The 19614-nt window shown below is 41.4% G+C and overlaps 1 protein-coding gene across 5 annotated transcripts in view; it reads right to left on the bottom strand.

The window, feature by feature from the left end:
- Positions 1-19614, bottom strand: part of LOC126471445 (sarcolemmal membrane-associated protein) — a 354795-nt gene that overhangs the window by 53059 nt on the left and 282122 nt on the right. For all 5 annotated transcript variants that reach the window (XR_007586307.1, XM_050099624.1, XM_050099625.1 and 2 more), the window contains 4 exons: positions 18659-18836; positions 15364-15559; positions 7606-7768; positions 4119-4253 (listed from right to left, as the gene is read on the bottom strand). Coding sequence is in view for 4 of the 5 variants with exons in the window: in XM_050099624.1 (XP_049955581.1) it covers positions 4119-4253; positions 7606-7768; positions 15364-15559; positions 18659-18836 (672 nt within the window). In the remaining variant the exon portion in view is untranslated. The remainder of the gene's footprint in view (positions 1-4118; positions 4254-7605; positions 7769-15363; positions 15560-18658; positions 18837-19614) is intronic.

The raw sequence follows: 19614 nt of genomic DNA on the forward strand, positions 1-19614 counted from the left end.
TGTCCAACACTCTCCTCCTTCCTGTAGTAACATTACTGCCAAGAACTGTCCTATGCAATTCATGATGATAAATTCATGTCTCTTGTAGCTCATATCTCTTAAGCACTTCAGAGCTTTCCAGGTAACAATCATAACTCTTTCTGTGCAAAAGTGGTTTAACATTCTGATTTTACATTTCAACATGTTAAAGTACGGAAGCTTTCCACACTTCGATTAATTTTTTGTGCATACATTTCACGGTTTGCAACCAATATTTTTTTTAGTGAATACACCTTTTAACAGGACAGTAACATCAGAATGATATATCCATTTCATTGTTTATGACACACACAAATCTTATGTGTGACTAAATTAATAGATACTTTGTAATAGTTCTCTATGCAACAACTGTTTTCCACAATTTTATTTTGGCAACCATTCAATGTTATTATTGCAATCATTTAATACAAATATGGAAAATTATGACATTACAGTTCATTTTCATTTATCTTGAAAAATACCAAATGCGAATTTTCCATATATACTGCCATTGCATAAAAACAGTTGATGAAAATGTAAATTAGTGGCTGGAGACTTTCTTACTATTTCATTTGTATCCTTTATTAACTGTATCAACAGTATCACCATCTTTTCAACTGTTTGCATTTCTTTCATACTTATCCTGGATTGTGTGTTAGTCATTAATTTGACTAAATAAAGAACAAATCATAAGTTTGTCAGGAGCTAGGTATCCTCTGTGGGACAGCTATGTTCTGATACTATCAGGTTAGATACAAATACTTTCCACTGTGGAACACACACCCCAGATACTGCTCTGTGTAGCAGAAAATTCAGAGTATATCTATACAGTGAAGTAAAACTCCTTACTGTCTTCTTGAATGTCTAGACAATGATCAGCTATTGCTGATACTATTGTAAGCATACCAGACAAATTTATGTTGATTACCTTCCCTACAAGCAAGGGAATTTCCTCTTGAACCATGTATTTTGGTTATATCAATATCTGTTGTTCTCACATCGATTTCCATTGCCTGATGAGCATACTTCTTCATTTCTTTCAGTTTTGCACCACTTTCTGTTTCATCCATCTCTATCAGATGATATGCTATTTATTTACTTCTGCAGCTATTTTAAATCTCTAATGAGATGATTCCTCTTCAGTTCGAGCAGTAGCTTCTTTTTTAAAGTTCAAGCACTTTGTGTATTTCTTGAGCCATTGTCAGTTGAAGCCAATGACTCTTCTATGTCCAGCTTCCAGTGAAAGTTTTCCTTGTAGAGCATCTCTCTCTCTCTCTCTCTCTCTCTCTCTCTCTCTCTCTCTCTCTCTCTCTCACCCCCCCCCCCCTTTTCCCTCCTCTTCCTTTCCACACTCAATCAAAAAAGGTGAGAAAGCAACTGCATTTCTAACTTGTGCCTCACTGCACATTCCCCCATCTTCCTCCCATGTAAGAAACATGACAATCTAGCATTTAACACTGCTCATCTGCTAACTTTATTTTCTGGTTCAAGAGGGGATGAGGGAGTGGTTTGCTCTTTTTTTTAAATTTATTTTTTATGTCAAACTTCGTATTTACTCATGCTCATAAGATATCAATTATTCCTTACTTTTTCTCCTCTCCCTCCTACAACTACCACCAGTACAACCTACCACCTACAACAACAACAACAACAACAACAACAACAACTGCTGTTGCTCCTCCTCTCTTATCACCATGGTAAGTGTGGTTGGGTATCAAGAATCCTAGATGATATATTCAAAATATACTGGGTTGGAATTTCTTATTGCCATTCATTATTTGATAGTCACTTCTTTGCTGCAACAAAAAAATTAATATCTCCTCATATTATTGAATAGTATAATTCTTCCTCTGTTCATTTAATTTTCTTACTTGTCTTCTCCATCTGATGTGCTATATGTTAAAAAAACATAAAAAATATGGGATTTTTTACATAGTTCTTCAACTACATCACACCACTGATGTCACTGTGAGGGGGCTAAAATATTTTTGTAACTGAAAATATTACATGTAATCAGCACCTGACATTTGTTGTTTGTAAAATGCTGCACAAATTTAAAAGCTTGTCATGCTACATGTGTGAAGACAAAGCCTTAGAGTTTTGAAATGGACTGTTAAAAAGAGCGATGATTGGGGAACTTTTTGACTGGAATGTTTGCTTTTGCAAAAACTTCAACAGTTTATTTTCTGAAACTCTTTTTCCTGTACAGAAGCTTTCAACAAATGATCATTTTGTTGAGGAGCAGCATTATTTTCCTGTTGATAAACCGAAAGGATCTCTGATCTAAAGTGTTTCTTGATATTATTATATTTTTCCCAGCCCAATTTTATTCTTACATAATCTGCAGCATATTAATTCTAATCTTGTGTGGGCACTCAAAGCTATGCTACCCATACTTGACGACACTATATATAGAGCTGACAAAGAGCTTAGAATAGCAGAAGAACTGAAAATAACTATTCACACATTACAAGAAGAAATTCGGAGCGGTCAAAATATGCTAACAGGTTCTGTTTTCCAGTTGCTATAGTGCAGTGAGTGGAAACTATATACTGGCAAATGGCTGCAGGCACATACAAACTAAAATTTTGACCACCAAACAGATGAGGAACGGTGTGGGGAAACAATCCTCACCTCCCTCTGCCATGGCAGCAGCTTAAACTCGTGTTCTGCATAAGCAGAACTGACGTGGTCACAGGGATTGCCGATTCCTTCTGGTGTTGTGAGGGTCATAATTGAAATCAAAGATCGACCAGCCTTAGTCTTTTCACTCATTTCAACATAAGGAAAGAAAACAACGCGTATACGAATGGATACTGCACAGCTGCTTGCTGAGGTGGGCAGTGTGTTGTAAATGAGGTAGTTCAAGTCTGACGTCTAGCAGTATTTGATGCAACCACAATTCAGTACAACCCCCACCTAAAACTGCCATGTTAAAAGCTTCTGCACTACATCAACTTTTCAATTTAAGCTAGCAGACAAACATATGCCTTTCTCTGTTCTATGATGCTAGGTCCATGGCTGACTACTACGTTGCACTAGGTGGCATGTATCTTAGGCCATTTTGGCACCAATAAATGGCTTGGCACCAAAGACTCAAGTGCACTGGTATGTTGTTGCATTTGTGTGCATTTTGTTTTGTAAACATATGCTTATGGATTGGGGGGAGCAGATAGAATAGAGGATATTAATTAAGTATGGGCAGTCATGAATACCATAAAGTGTAAAAAGCCAGAAAATGTGACAGAGAGGAGGAAATTAAATACTTCATGGGGTATGAGAGTGACAAATGCACTGGAGTGCCTCTGTGAAGTCTAACTGCAAGACACCCCTCACCTCAATGGCCCATATAAGACTGTAAATAAGTTGTACAATAACTCTTCTAACTCAACCCATGTGCTTTAAGTTTAATGTTTGAGTCAGAGTATGGCGCAAACTGCACAATGGAATCAATCTTGGCCACTGGCAATGGCTTTCGTAAATCAATTGAACTTCCAACACGTGGAATTTTTATCCTGATTTTCCTACACATGTAAATGCTCTATCATTACAACTTCCAGCCCTTTACATACATAATATTTTATTCGTCTGTAAGAAGTGCATGACGACGACTTATTTCAGGATTTCACAAAAGACCCACCTACAAGCACTTACACTTCATAGCAAAATACAAGTGGTGGGAGTGGATTGGGAGGAGCAGATAAAATGAAGTCAATTATGATAGATAAAATGAAGTCAATTATGATAGTTCAAATGAAGATGCCTGTGGCCCATTTTTTGAAGTAATCCACTGGTGTGTCTAGTTTTACATACTGTATCACTACAAAATACACTTTCTACACATGTATTAGTATCAAGAGTATTCTGTAGAAAACACATGAAGACTGTTAAGCTTTCCCAGTGAAAATATTTCTGACTTGTAACAGACAAGAATCGAAATAACTTACAGCAAATGAATATAAAATCAAAAAAGGTGTTAAAAATGAGTAGAATTCCAGCATTAACAAGATATGTCACACACATCAGTGCGAGTATTACCAAAATGATAAATTAACTTCAATGTTAACTTAAGAACAAGCAAAATTAGGCAAATTACTCACAGCATATGTCTGATTAAGCAAACTACCACCGTCTTGTTTCAGTATTTCAAGTTCTTTTATCAGACGAGTTTGTTCATCATTGCATTTTGCATACCTCTCTTTCACAAGCACAAGTTCTTCCTCAAGACAATTCACCTAGAAAGCAAAAAAGAAACATTTTAATTAAATATTTTAATATGTTACATTCATGTTAGAATACAGTTGATTATGCAAAAAGCCTTCGAGTAAATAGTACACTGCAGACTATAGTTATATTAACGCTACAAAATGTAAAAAATCTTTATTTCATGCTTAACTTTTAAATGTTTCTTGCCAATATTTCAACTTTTTCCATTATTAAAGACACTTCTGAAGCCATATATTTTCCTACTAACTTTATGCTCAATCTAAGTATAGTTCCATATCAATGAAAATAATCAGTTCTTGAAAAGATAATGTAATTTGATGGATAAAAAAATCTACTCTCCAAGTGGTGGCAGGAGAGCACACAAATAAAAGTTAAAGTTTGCTTGCTTTTGGAGCCAGTGGTTCCTTCCTCTGGCAGAAGTGTTTAGGGGAAAGGAAGAGGGGTGAAGGAAAAGGACTAGTAAGGTCTTTCCTTCTCATCTTGTCCGTTAAGTCTCTCCTGACCTGGTGTTCTGAATGACTTTTTCAAATTCTACCCTTTTTCCTAAGCATCACCAGTCCTTTTCCTTCACTCCTCTTCCTTCCCTTTCAACCCTTCTGCCAGGAAGGAGAGACACTGGCTCCAAAAGCATGTAAACTATAATACCTTTTATGTTTGTGTTCTCCTGCTGCTGATTGGTGAGTAATTTTTTATCTATCCAATTACAAAGTATAGTTCGAGTAACCTTTTGACGAAATTATCATTTTGTGAGTCAGGGTGTAAGCAATTTTTTTACTCCATCATAAAAGTGCCTACTCTTCCTCCCCACATACGTCAATTTTAAAAACAGTTGACCGTCATTTGACAAAATTATACAGACTGTACAATTTATGTGCCAACGTTTCCCATTCACAGGACTACGAAAGTCTCAATGTTTCATATACACGATGTGACCCAAAGTATCCGGACACTCCCAAAAACATACGTTTTTCACATTAGGTGCAGCCAGGAACTCCGTATCAGTTACCTCAGTAGTCATTAGACATCGTGAGAGAGCAGAATGGGGCGTTCCGTGGAACTCATGGACTTCTAATGTAGTCAGGTGATTGAGTGTCACTTGTGTCATACATCTGTATGCGAGATTTCCACATTCCTAAACATCCTTATGTCCACTGTTTCCTATGTGATAGTGAAGTGGAAACATGAAGGGACATGTACAGCACACAAGCATACAGGCCGAACTCATCTGGTGGCTGACAGAGACTGTTGACAGTTGAAGAGGGTCATAATGTGTAATAGACAGACATCTATCCAGACCATCACACAGGAATTCCAAACTGCATCAGGATCCACTACAAGTACTATGACAGTTAGGCGGGAGGTGTGAAAACTTTGATTTCACGGTCAAGCGGCTGCACATAAGCCACACATCACACCGGTAAATGCCAAGCAATGCCTTGATTGCTGTAAACACTGGACGATTAAACAGTGGAAAAACGTTGTGTGTGGTGACGAATCACGGAACACAATGTGGCAATCAGATGACAGGTTGGGGGTATGGCAAGTGCCCAGTGAATGTCATCTGCCAGCGGGTGTAGTTCCAACAGTAAAATTTGGAGGCGGTGGTGTTATGGTGTGGTTGTGTTTTTCATGGAGAGGCCTTGTACGCCTTGTTGTTTTCCATGGCACTATCACAGCACAGGCCTACATTGATGTTTTAAGCACCTTCTCAATTCCCACTGTGCAATTTGGGGATGGTGACTGTGTCTTTCAACATGATGAAGCACCCGTTGATAATGCACAGCCTGTGGCGGAATGGTTACGCGACAATAACATCCCTGTAATGGACTGGCCTGCACGGAGTCCTGACCTGAATCCTATAGGAACACCTTTGGGATGATTTAGAATGCCGATTTCGTGCCAGGCCTCACCAACTGACATCAATACCTCTCCTTGGTGCAGCACTCCATGAAGAATGGACTGCCATTCACCAGGAAACCTTCCAGCACCTGATTAAACGTATGCCTCCGTCACTGAGGCTAGAGGTGGCCCAGCACCATATTGAATTCCAGCATTACTGATGGAGGGCACCACAAACTTTTAACTCATTTTCAGCCAGGTGTCCGGGTACTTTTGATCACATAGTGTACATTATGCAGACAGGTGTCAAAGTGTCGCACTACAAACCATCTTGCGAACTGTAGCTTATTCTGAATTTTGTAATGAGCTACTCAACTTTTGCTATACATTGTGAAGCTGACCAAAGAATAGTCTCCATGGAACATCACAGCAGAAACAATAAACTTAGCAGAACTGAAAAGTGATGCAATCATGTTCAATTAACTTTTAGAAAATGGAACAAGGAATTTAGTTTAACAACACACCAGAATATAGTGGATTTCTATAGGTTTTATTTATATTATTTGCTATAAAAATGGATTTATTAAGCTTGCTTTGTGATTTGGGTGCCTACTCATTACATTTCGATTTTGTTTTGTTTTGTTTATAATATGACAATACGGCTAATAGACTGAGGACTATGCTGTCTCTGAAGGCCCTCTTGCATTATCTCACTCCTTAGAAACCTTCACTCACACTGGCTTAAACAACCAGTTTTATCTAGCATGGTTTCAAAGGTTAAACCAACTATAACAAGAGAGTTTGTACATATTTTTAACTACTGCATATATTGGTGGGGAAAGGATGGAGTTTAGTAGTTTAACAATCCTCCACCAACACAATTAGAAACTGAGTATGGACACAGACTGCACAAAGATGGGGGGGGGGGGGGGGGGGGGGGGGACAAACTGGGTATGCTTATTCTATGGAATCAATCTGGCAAATTAAACTTATTCTGGTTGGCTACACAGGGATATAATTTGGAGTCCAGTTTCTTGGGCACTACATTGCTGCATTCAGCATGAGTGGGGGATAAACTATTACAGCCACTCTTGCTTATTCATATACAGCCCCTATTGTTATGAGCCATTTGTTAACTAAAGGTAACTAGATTCACTATTTTGCACAGCTCTGTCACTGCACAATGTAATTCATACACCACAATTTTTTAAACTTTCAAATGATACTATAACTATAAATCAAAAGTAACTAATTAAAATTGGGTTCCAAGAAAACAAAACCTTAAGTTTCCTTTTGAAAAGGTTACAAATGAATCAGTTCAGTCAGCATATTTCAGCAGTTGTCTTTTGAGGAATAACATTAATTTTTTATGTACTGACAAGAATTACAATTCTACATGTCTAAAATATGAGACTGTTGAAAGAAAATATTTTACAGTAGCAGTCCTTATTTTCTGGAAGCCTTTAGGCTTTCTATGTTACTAAAGATATCACATAACAATTATCACAAAAGAACTACTACCTTCTCAGTCATTTTTGACCTCTGGTTCTTAAGTTCATCCACTTCTTCTAAGGAGTTACCAATAGGATGACTTGACAAATGTGATTTCAGTGCTTCCAATTCTTCCTGAATTTGAATTTGGTCACTGCACTGTTTGTTCAACTTCACACATTCCGCTCTTAACCTGAAACAATGACAAAGAATATTTGTTAAAACAACCGAGATTATAACATGGCACTGCACACTCTTTAAACTCCACACAAGAATATGAACTTCATAAGTAACCTGCATCAAAATACCACACCAATAATCCATGCTGACCAGTACAACCTCTGGTCAAATTTTTAAATAAATTCCAGTCTTCCATAGATATCCCAATACCAACAACAGTTACTGTCCAATGACTATTTATCAGTGCAACACCATTGACATATGTTGAATAGACAAAGATTGCTACCAGTAGAGCTGAAATGCTGCAAAACGAATGAAGACACTGTTGTATGTAATAGCTTCTCTAGGAGGAGCAGCTGCTTCTAGAAAGTGATGATAATTTCAGTGACAGTTCTGAAAGTTTTTCAAGACACGGATGCTGAGGCTAGTGAAAGTGACTGCAATTCAGAAACATCTGACAACAAGACACTACTGCAGAAGACGGTACCTAGAGCATTTGTGCATGCTAGTTCAGTTTGTAATCAATAATTGTTCAGTGGTAGTAGTGTTATAGTTGTGCCTCTGAAACAATGTGATGTGATGAGGTGTTTTGTGGATGATGCTTTGTGCACAATAATAGCTAAACAGACAAACTTATATGCAGAACAGTTCCTAGCTTCTCATTCCAATTTACCAGTACACCCCAGAGTTTGCAGTTGGCAGGACACTACACATGACTTATTCAGGAAACTGATGAGTGAAAAGCAGTTTCATCTCTTATTAAAATTCCTCCACTTTTGCTGACAATACCTTGTATGACCCACTAGGCACTGTCATCAGAAAACTGTTCAAAATTCACCCCATTACGGAGCATCGGCGGCGTAAATTCAGATCAGTATACGCACCAGAAAGGAACATCACCACTGATGAATTGTCGTTGCTACAGAAATGAAGGCTTGGAGGGAGGCAATATATTGCATCAAAGCGTAGCAGATTTGGCATAAAATTGTACGAACTCTGTGACAGCAGCTCCAGGTACGTATGGGACTATATTGTTCACACTGATAGGACACTAATTGTGGTAGACACTATCCAGATGAAAAGATAACCTCTCGAATTGTTCTGGAGCTTGAACGCGATCTACTCAGGAAAGACCACTGAATTTATCTTGACAACTGGTACACCAGTCCAGATTTGGTGGATAAACTAACCAGCACTAACACCAACATTGTCGGCACAATGTGGCAAGACAGGAAGGGGTTCGCTGACTTCGTAAAAAAGGAAAAACTGAAGAAAGGAGAGTATATAACAGGGTACAGACGCAAGCAGATGGTAAGGAAATGGAAGGACAAAAGAGACGTTGTTATGGTCAGCACCTTCTGTGACAATACATTTTTAAATGTAAACTCGAAGAAGGGAACCCTTCAAAAGCTGCATGTTTTTGCTGACTATAACAAGAATATGGGGGGGGGGGGGGGGTGGGGGGCGCATGCGATTCTGTTACAAAGCTACCAGATGGCCAGGATGCAGACTGAAAAAATATTATCAGAATCATTTCCGTCACTTGTTGGACATTGCATGCTTCAATGCATACATTCTGTACAAGAAGCATGGTGGCGAACAAAGTAGAATGAGCTTCACAATTAGTCTTGGCGAACAGCTGACCATATCTTCACCACAACAAGGGACATCAGTAGGACAGGACACCCACCTCGAACACCGAAAGCAACGCACCTTACAGCCAGGCATTTTCCAGACCTTCTGCCACCCACAATGAAGGAAAGACCAACAAGGAGGTGTGTAGTGTGCACGAGAAAAGGCCTTCGCAAAGAGACTTCATACCGGTGCGCAGAATATGAAGTTTTGTTGTGTGCAGCACCTTGTTTTGAAGCGTTTCACACTGAAAATGACTTGTAATATTGTAAAAATATAGTTTTGTTAACTTCTGCAATATATTTTATTCATTTCCATCCAATATCAATTTAAATTCAACAACGAAAACGTGAAGGAAAACTTTTATGCGCAAGAACAGTACGCAGCACCACCACGACATGCTGGTGCATCTTACCCACTGCGGAAGAGGTGCACGTGCACAAACTACCCACTTAGCGGGTTAAAGCACTGCATCGAGGGTGGGAAACGTGGTTTTGCATAACTACAGTATACCAGATATTAGCATTCTTAGGAAGTCAATACCCTCTCAATAGTGAGGATGAATTCTCTAGTGACAACATAGTTGTCTGGCAGGACTCTAAGTACATGATATAAAGTGCGCCTCCTTGCTAATCCAAGTTTTTGCACAATTCCTCATTCCTCTACAGTGTAAGTCCTGGGTAAAAATTAAACCCTGTGCCATGTTCAGGCTCTTATGGGGTGCTACAGCAACAGATAGGTCACCAAATTTCTTGCAAGAGGGTAACAGGACTGGGCAGGATTTGTCGTTTCAATTTAAGACAAGCACTTCATAGTTTACTGAGGGAGTAGTTTTCTCCCAATGCATAGGTTTAGTAGATAGAACGGACCCTCCATCAGTCCAGGTGCAAACAAGGCACTGAGGGGAATAGGTTTCTGCAGTTTGCTTGATTTTGCTTTTGTCTCCTGGAGTGGCCATGGAGGGAAAGTTCTTGGGATCGTAATGGTCTGCACTGAATCAGTCAGGTTAGTCTGAAGAGATTGCCAGAGCCTCATGCATACTGGATGGTAACTTCAGATTTGACTGAATGTGATATATACCATGATGGTGCACAGTCCAAACAATGGCTCTACTTCATGGCCACCACCAAGCCATAACAATCTCAGTGGCCCCAAATGGACAGGCACCTATTACTCATCATGATCCCGAGAGGCAATACCACGGGCATCAATACTGCATTCCCTGCATAGTCACGGGGCTTGCAACTGTATGGGTACCTTCCAACTCACTCATATGGACTGGCTACCATACAGACAAGGGAAGCTCCCCATCACACCCCCCTCAGATTTAGTGGTAAGAGGGCTCAGTGGACAGCCCACCAAAAACTGAACACAGATCAAGCATGAAAACAGGAAGGGGGTCTAACGAATTTTGAAAAAAAAAAAGCAAAATAGAAACAGTGAATGGTCCAAGGGCACGAAATGCAATAAAGAGGGCTCGACAGAGCAGCTGCATCGTGGGTAAGTGGTCACGGTGATGGACTATCAGGCGGGTGAGCCGTGTTCAAACCTCCCTCGTGCCTTTTTTTCCTTTTTTGTTGCATTCAAGTTTGTGTCAATATTTTGATGTAACATCGTTTTGCAACAGCAAGGTGTAAGAAAGGGACCTAAAATGACAGTCGATTCTACATCTACGTGATTACTCTGCAATTCACAATAAAGTGCCTGGCAGATTCTGCAGAACTACTCTATTAGCAGCCGAACGGAAATCTCTTTTGAATGGGAACTGCAAATGTTTGATGACAAGGTGGCAAGTGAACCAAATCCTAAACTGAAAAAAAGTTGGGTGTGTCATACACGGCATTAGTGACAGAACGTGTGTCATATGAAGGGAATCTCTTACTGACGCAACAACTTGTATGCCTCGTAAGTGAGTGTGATATGGCTCCTTGCCAGAGTTAGGTGTTTGTATGAATGTGAATGTGATCACTCCCAAGGGAATGAAAACGTAACAGTTTGTCACATAAGCTGCAACAAATTAATGCAACTGTTTCACAATCACACAGTTTACCTGTGCTCTGTCAAAACATATGTTTTTAGTGTTTTTGAAGTTGTGTTCCCTTTTGGAAGTTTTGACTCTTGAATTCCTTTATTGTAACATAGTTCACACCTGTTTGTTTATTGTTTTCATTTTTATGAGCCAAGTATGAGGTATCTCACCTGCTCTCACTATGCATTAAGTTTGCTTGCAACAATAACATATTCTTACCACAGGGCTCATATTCTATAACCAATGTATAGTATGACAACTACCAAGACTATGGAAAGAGAACAAACATTTCAATGATGGGATGGACAGTTCATAATATTGTGGAAATAGAAAAATGGCCCGAAGAAGGTTTGAAAATGACTTGTACACTTTACAGTCCAGCACCGTGACCACTTAACCGTGACAGCGCGGCAATCCCTTTTCCCTCCATATTAAAATTCTGAGGCTTGGACTGTTCACTGTTTCTATTTTGCTTTTTTCCCCCCACAATTCAGTACACCTTCTTTCTGTTTTCATGCTTGCTTTGTGTTCAGTGTTTGATGGGCTATCCACTGCGCCATCTTACCACAAAATCTGAGGGGGTTACAATGGAAGTCTTCCTTGTCAGTAGTGGGCAACATTCCCTCCATTGCTTGCACTTTTCTATTTAAAAAATGGCACAGGAAAGGAAAAAGTACAACAATGGCATGCTCGCCATGCACATACAAAAAGAGTTGCGATTCAACAGGGAAGAGGGGATGAGTGAGGAAGTTTAGCTGGATCTTGCCTTCTGCATATCCTTAACACTTCTGTCAACTTTGAAATTTTCACCAATGTGGGCAATTATTTGATGTCTTCCAAAGTTACTCTGCCGTTACCGTTACATCTCGTGACTGTTCTCGTACTTCCAATATGACTTCAATACAGCCCGAGTTCCATAAATGGTAACCTCACCTCAGTCATTGTTACTACTTGATGGTCTTCCACTGTACTGGTACACCACACCACCTCTACCATAAATGTACTGCGAAGTGCCTACTCACGAAAAATTTAAAAGTTACACTAAACTTCTGCTTGAGATAGTAGCTTTCTTTTGAAATTATTGAATTACAAACAGTGAACATACTTTTGTTTGGATCACCCCCATCTCTGCCCCTGCATCTGCATCCCAGTGAATCTTCGTTGTATACTTTCCTTGAGAGCTACACATCTGAGCAGCAAGTTTAAAGCTGCCATTCCATTTGCATTGTCATAAGAGAAATTTTTTTTTCTTTTTGCTGCTGATGATTCGAGTACAAGACTAAAATGTAGTACCATGCCTCTTACTGGAGTGGCAGCTAGTGGAAAGTTTGAAAACAACAGATAGTTCAGATCAAAACTGTGACAAAATTTAGTACATACAATTCATTGTTTCTCAAGTAATTCCATAAGCTATAAAATAGTCTGCTCAAACAGTGACACACAAGAAGTAGGCAGAATAAATTTTTGGGATTATGAATAGAACAATAATGTAACTGAAAAACTCCCACTATAATTAATGAAATACTTTAGTTCAGCTACATTCGAAAAATGAAGGAAATAGTTTCCAGTGCAAGTTTCCACTGACTAAGGAGTTACAGAAATATTTTTTCTTAAGGAAAGTATCTTACACGGATCATACATTCTAAGTACATTCTAAGAACATCTGCAGAGATCTCTGCAAAAAACAAACTGTGTGTCTTGACAATTATTTCACAAACATATATGGTGAACTGAACATCACATACTCCACACTGGGGAACTGGCAACATTAGGGCAGGTATGTACCTGGTACTATGGCAGACTATCTGCAGGAAGACCAATCTGTACCTCATTGGCAACAGTGCTGGACAGCTAGTTGTAAGTGCCCTGTGTATAAACTTGGGAAATAAAATGGTGTATTACTGACATCATCTAGGCCTATTTGTACCCCCACATATATATTAACTTCGTTTGTTGTTACCAACATTGCTCTTTCCTCAAAAATTAGTGTAATATCATGAATGAAATATAGAATCAAGAAGAACCTCTACAAAGACTTGAAGGCATTAACATCTATCAGTGCACAAATAAGTCAAATACATGTCTACTCATGCCTGTACCAAACAACCATTGTATGTTAAGTATCTTACATGGGTAAAATTGCCGAGTTAAAATTAAAGAAATTCTGTATTGCAAATTATTCTCTTTCATAGTGACTCTCAGTATAATACACTCCTGGAAATTGAAATAAGAACACCGTGAATTCATTGTCCCAGGAAGGGAAAACTTTATTGACACATTCCTGGGGTCAGATACATCACATGATCACACTGACAGAACCACAGGCACATAGACACAGGCAACAGAGCATGCACAATGTCGGCACTAGTACAGTGTATATCCACCTTTCGCAGCAATGCAGGCTGCTATTCTCCCATGGAGACGATCGTAGAGATGCTGGATGTAGTCCTGTGGAACGGCTTTCCATGCCATTTCCACCTGGCGCCTCAGTTGGACCAGCGTTCGTGCTGGACGTGCAGACCGCGTGAGACGACGCTTCATCCAGTCCCAAACATGCTCAATGGGGGACAGATCCAGAGATCTTGCTGGCCAGGGTAGTTGACTTACACCTTCTAGAACACGTTGGGTGGCACGGGATACATGCGGACGTGCATTGTCCTGTTGGAACAGCAAGTTCCCTTGCCGGTCTAGGAATGGTAGAACGATGGGTTCGATGACGGTTTGGATGTACCGTGCACTATTCAGTGTCCCCTCGACGATCACCAGTGGTGTACGGCCAATGTAGGAGATCGCTCCCCACACCATGATACCGGGTGTTGGCCCTGTGTTCCTCGGTCGTATGCAGTCCTGATTGTGGCGCTCACCTGCACGGCGCCAAACACGCATACGACCATCATTGGCACCAAGGCAGAAGCGACTCTCATCGCTGAAGACGACACGTCTCCATTCGTCCCTCCATTCACGCCTGTTGCGACACCACTGGAGGCGGGCTGCACGATGTTGGGGCGTGAGCGGAAGACGGCCTAACGGTGTGCGGGACCGTAGCCCAGCTTCATGGAGACGGTTGCGAATGGTCCTCGCCGATACCCCAGGAGCAACAGTGTCCCTAATTTGCTGGGAAGTGGCGGTGCGGTCCCCTATGGCACTGCGTAGGATCCTACGGTCTTGGCGTGCATCCGTGCGTCGCTGCGGTCCGGTCCCAGGTCGACGGGCACGTGCACCTTCCGCCGACCACTGGCGACAACATCGATGTACTGTGGAGACCTCACGCCCCACGAGTTGAGCAATTCGGCGGTACGTCCACCCGGCCTCCCGCATGCCCACTATACGCCCTCACTCAAAGTCCGTCAACTGCACATACGGTTCACGTCCACGCTGTCGCGGCATGCTACCAGTGTTAAAGACTGCGATGGAGCTCCGTATGCCACGGCAAACTGGCTGACACTGACGGCGGCGGTGCACAAATGCTGCGCAGCTAGCGCCATTCGACGGCCAACACCGCGGTTCCTGGTGTGTCCGCTGTGCCGTGCGTGTGATCATTGCTTGTACAGCCCTCTCGCAGTGTCCGGAGCAAGTATGGTGGGTCTGACACACCGGTGTCAATGTGTTCTTTTTTCCATTTCCAGGAGTGTATTTCTGGTTACTTTATAATTAACACTAGCACTGCAACACAATAACATTTTATAATATTAAATCATTTTGTTGAATTAACAGCCTTGACTTCTTTCCACATTACCAAAGTCCATTACATGAGATACATGAAGGTGAGGGAGGGAGGGAGGGAGGGAGGGAGGGAGGGAGGGAGGGAGGAAGGATTAATGGCTTGTGAATGATTAATGTCATTAGAGATGGAGCATAGGCTCCAAACAGATACAGAAGTCAGCTATATACTCTCCTGAAAGCAAGTTTAGTATGTTACCATCATGACACCTCATGGACTTATTGACCTGAGATTTTCAGCTTCCAGGATCATGCATCGGTTGGATAGCTGCTGAACTTCCTCTTTATCTTTATTGTCAGACATTAGTTCTGCACCATTTATACGTGCATCTAATTCAGCCTGAAGAGCATTCAGCCTATCCTTCATTTTTTCTGCCTCATTATGTCCTTGCTTCACACACTGCTGCACTTCCACAAGTTGCTCTGAAACAAAAATAATACAACTTGAAAAAATGCTAAGTTTACTGACTTCTTTTTCATAGAGAGATTAGAACTGTCTTTATTTTATTCTTCGAATTTACTTTTTTTTACTGTATGGTATTACAGAATGGCCTATTTATAACTCTCATTCATCAAGTTGTTCTGAATGCTTAACATAAATAAGTAAACACATATGACAAAGTGAAAAATGAAAATGAAGAAATATACACTCCTGGAAATTGAAATAAGAACACCGTGAATTCATTGTCCCAGGAAGGGGAAACTTTATTGACACATTCCTGGGGTCAGATACATCACATGATCACACTGACAGAACCACAGGCACATAGACACAGGCAACAGAGCATGCACAATGTCGGCACTAGTACAGTGTATATCCACCTTTCACAGCAATGCAGGCTGCTATTCTCCCATGGAGACGATCGTAGAGATGCTGGATGTAGTCCTGTGGAACGGCTTGCCATGCCATTTCCACCTGGCGCCTCAGTTGGACCAGCGTTCGTGCTGGACGTGCAGACCGCGTGAGACGACGCTTCATCCAGTCCCAAACATGCTCAATGGGGGACAGATCCGGAGATCTTGCTGGCCAGGGTAGTTGACTTACACCTTCTAGAGCACGTTGGGTGGCACGGGATACATGCGGACGTGCATTGTCCTGTTGGAACAGCAAGTTCCCTTGCCGGTCTAGGAATGGTAGAACGATGGGTTCGATGACGGTTTGGATGTACCGTGCACTATTCAGTGTCCCCTCGATGATCACCAGTGGTGTACGGCCAGTGTAGGAGATCGCTCCCCACACCATGATGCCGGGTGTTGGCCCTGTGTGCCTCGGTCGTACGCAGTCCTGATTGTGGCGCTCACCTGCACGGCGCCAAACACGCATACCACCATCATTGGCACCAAGGCAGAAGTGACTTTCATCGCTGAAGATGACACGTCTCCATTCGTCCCTTCATTCACGCCTGTCGCGACACCACTGGAGGCGGGCTGCACGATGTTGGGGCGTGAGCGGAAGACGGCCTAACGGTGTGCGGGACCATAGCCCAGCTTCATGGAGACGGTTGCGAATGGTCCTCGCCGATACCCCAGGAGCAACAGTGTCCCTAATTTGCTGGGAAGTGGCTGGTGCAGTCCCCTACGGCACTGCGTAGGATCCTACGGTCTTGGCGTGCATCCATGCGTCGCTGCGGTCCGGTCCCAGGTCGATGGGCACGTGCACCTTCCGCCGACCACTGGCGACAACATCGATGTACTGTGGAGACCTCACGCCCCACGTGTTGAGCAATTCGGCGGTACGTCCACCCGGCCTCCCGCATGCCCACTATACGCCCTCACTCAAAGTCCGTCAACTGCACATACGGTTCACGTCCACGCTGTCGCGGCATGCTACCAGTGTTAAAGACTGCGATGCAGCTCCGTATGCCACGGCAAACTGGCTGACACTGACGGCGGCGGTGCACAAATGCTGCGCAGCTAGCGCCATTCGACGGCCAATACCGCGGTTCCTGGTGTGTCCGCTGTGCCGTGCGTGTGATCATTGCTTGTACAGCCCTCTCGCAGTGTCCGGAGCAAGTATGGTGGGTCTGACACACCGGTGTCAATGTGTTCTTTTTTCCATTTCCAGGAGTGTACATAGTGCTTTTTCACAGCCTCGATATAGTTACTCATATTATCCTTTATTTATCAATATTACGGAAAATGATATATAGTGGGTCACTACGAACATTACACATAGTAATATTTACTATGCAGTTTTATGTACAGGGCTGTGGCATTTCTAACTTCAAAATCTAAAGATGGTATGTAACCAACTTTGGTTAGTAAAGAAACAGCTAGAAAGAAATAATGAACCACATTTCGTCCACAAGACGTAGTTAAACACACCTCATCAGTACAGGCTGAGTTTCTATACAACACATTATGACCTGTCCTGCTTTCTATTATAAGTGAACCAGCTTTCAATATTAATGCCTTCGATGCACAGGGTCTGTGTGATACACACACACATCCAGTGCAAATAGCGATAAAACTTTGAGTTATTAGAGCTTTCTGAAGGCATAAACCTGTGTACACAGATGAGTCTGTACTTCAAAGACCCATATACCTCTGCTATATATGTACTCTTTATGATTAGGTGTATGCTAGATCACTGTAGCCATCCTAATATTGCCAGTTTTAAGTTAGTGTACACGTGTGATGTATTGCAGCTAGTAATTAATTACATGTTAAAAATCTCATAATCTTGACAATATTCCACAACAAAATTTCATGTGACACTAATTTTATGATGGCTGCAAGGGCTACAACATGTAACTTCAAAACATATCCAGATCTAACCATTCTCCCTGGAGAAAGCTATGTTCCACTGCATTGATGAACTGTAGTTATTAACTATTGGACTGATAATGCCAGCTATCTGATAAATGCATTGCTGCAGAGATCCCAGTCTACAACTCCAACATGATCCCAATACAAGCTTCAATCCCTAAATCCAACCAAAACATTTTATATCAATCATTTCCCATATTTAACTCCCCCCACCCCCCAACAACTTCTACATACTTCCCAAAACACCCTCCTAATGCCTATTATGGTTGTTTACCATATTTCCACTGACAGGATTTTCATAATCTATCTTGTTGTATTAAGGTCAACAACCTCTTCCTTAACCATTTTTTGCACAGTTCCTAACCAATTTTGTCACTGTTGCTCTAGCTTTCTTATACATCAAATTCACCATATTTTATGCCTTGCTGTCATCAAACATTATCATATTTTCTCCTCCTACATCCCAGATCAAATCAGATCCAAAGCTCGTCTCATCCCTTGTAGATATGACAAATTATTCGTTCACCCACAAATGTGTATTACACAAAACTGTCCCAAAAGAACTAGTACTTTAATGCATACTATGACTGGGAATGGGAATTAGTTCAGCATAGACAAACTTTCCATCTAAGGGGATAAGAGTGTATTCTCTTCAAAAGCCCTTCACGAGTATAGAGCTACACCTTCCTGTCAATTACACATAATAACAGAGACAGAGGTAATATGGTTTGACTGTCAAAGTGGTCTACTTACTTCGCAAGCGCTCTGACTCATCACTATGATGACGAGAAGCTGCTACTTCCACTTGGAGCTTTTCCTCCAGTTTATGAACTTCCAGCTGCAGCTGATCTCTTGCAAATGTCAGTCGCTTTATAGTTTCATGTAATTTTCCCACAGTGTCAGATTTATTTTCAGCCATGAACTGATACACCTGAATAAATTGGCAAAAATAAAAACCCATCATTCTGGCACATATTCAACTGAAAGCAAAGACATTGTAGGAGAAAGAACATTGAACAAGAATTAACACACAACACACATTTTCAGGTTGTAGCAACCTTTCACTGACAAAGTCATGAATTTATATGCACCTTGTCAAAGATAAATATGATTATATATTTTAAACAGCTAAGAATGTACACTGCCTTCTTTTCTCCATCTCGTATTTGCCATTGTTTATCACCAACTTTAGCCAAAACAAATGTGGTTTTGTTCAAACAAGATATCCTATTACATGTTGGGGAATACTGGTGTGTATGACAACTTTAAAAACAACACATGAATATTACCACAATGAGCAGAATGTGGCTGCTAATGATATGTGACTCATGCATTGAAACCCAGAAATTTTATCTGGTACAGAGCACCGAGGGTTTCGAATCCGCACCAGACGGCACAGAATTCTATGATCACTAGAGGTCTCTGCAGCAGTCGCGCCTTAAGCCATGGCTGCGCGCGCTCCTGGCCCTGAGTCTAACGTGTGAGAGCCACTGTGGAGCACATGGTCCCAGCAGCCAATAGCGACATACCCTGTTGTGTATTTAGGCGGCTGCCTCTCACTCAGTGAAGCAGTCCGGTATTCGCGTTGAGTCAGTTGATATCTCTTTTACAGACATTGTGTTTACGTTGCTTGTGCTTACTTCCCGTTTACGAGTGGACGTTGTTTTGATTTTGTGAGGTTATCTCTTGTGACTCCATTGCTTAATACT

This window comes from Schistocerca serialis, chromosome 3 (genome assembly GCF_023864345.2).
Source record: "Schistocerca serialis cubense isolate TAMUIC-IGC-003099 chromosome 3, iqSchSeri2.2, whole genome shotgun sequence".
NCBI lineage: Eukaryota > Metazoa > Arthropoda > Insecta > Orthoptera > Acrididae > Schistocerca > Schistocerca serialis.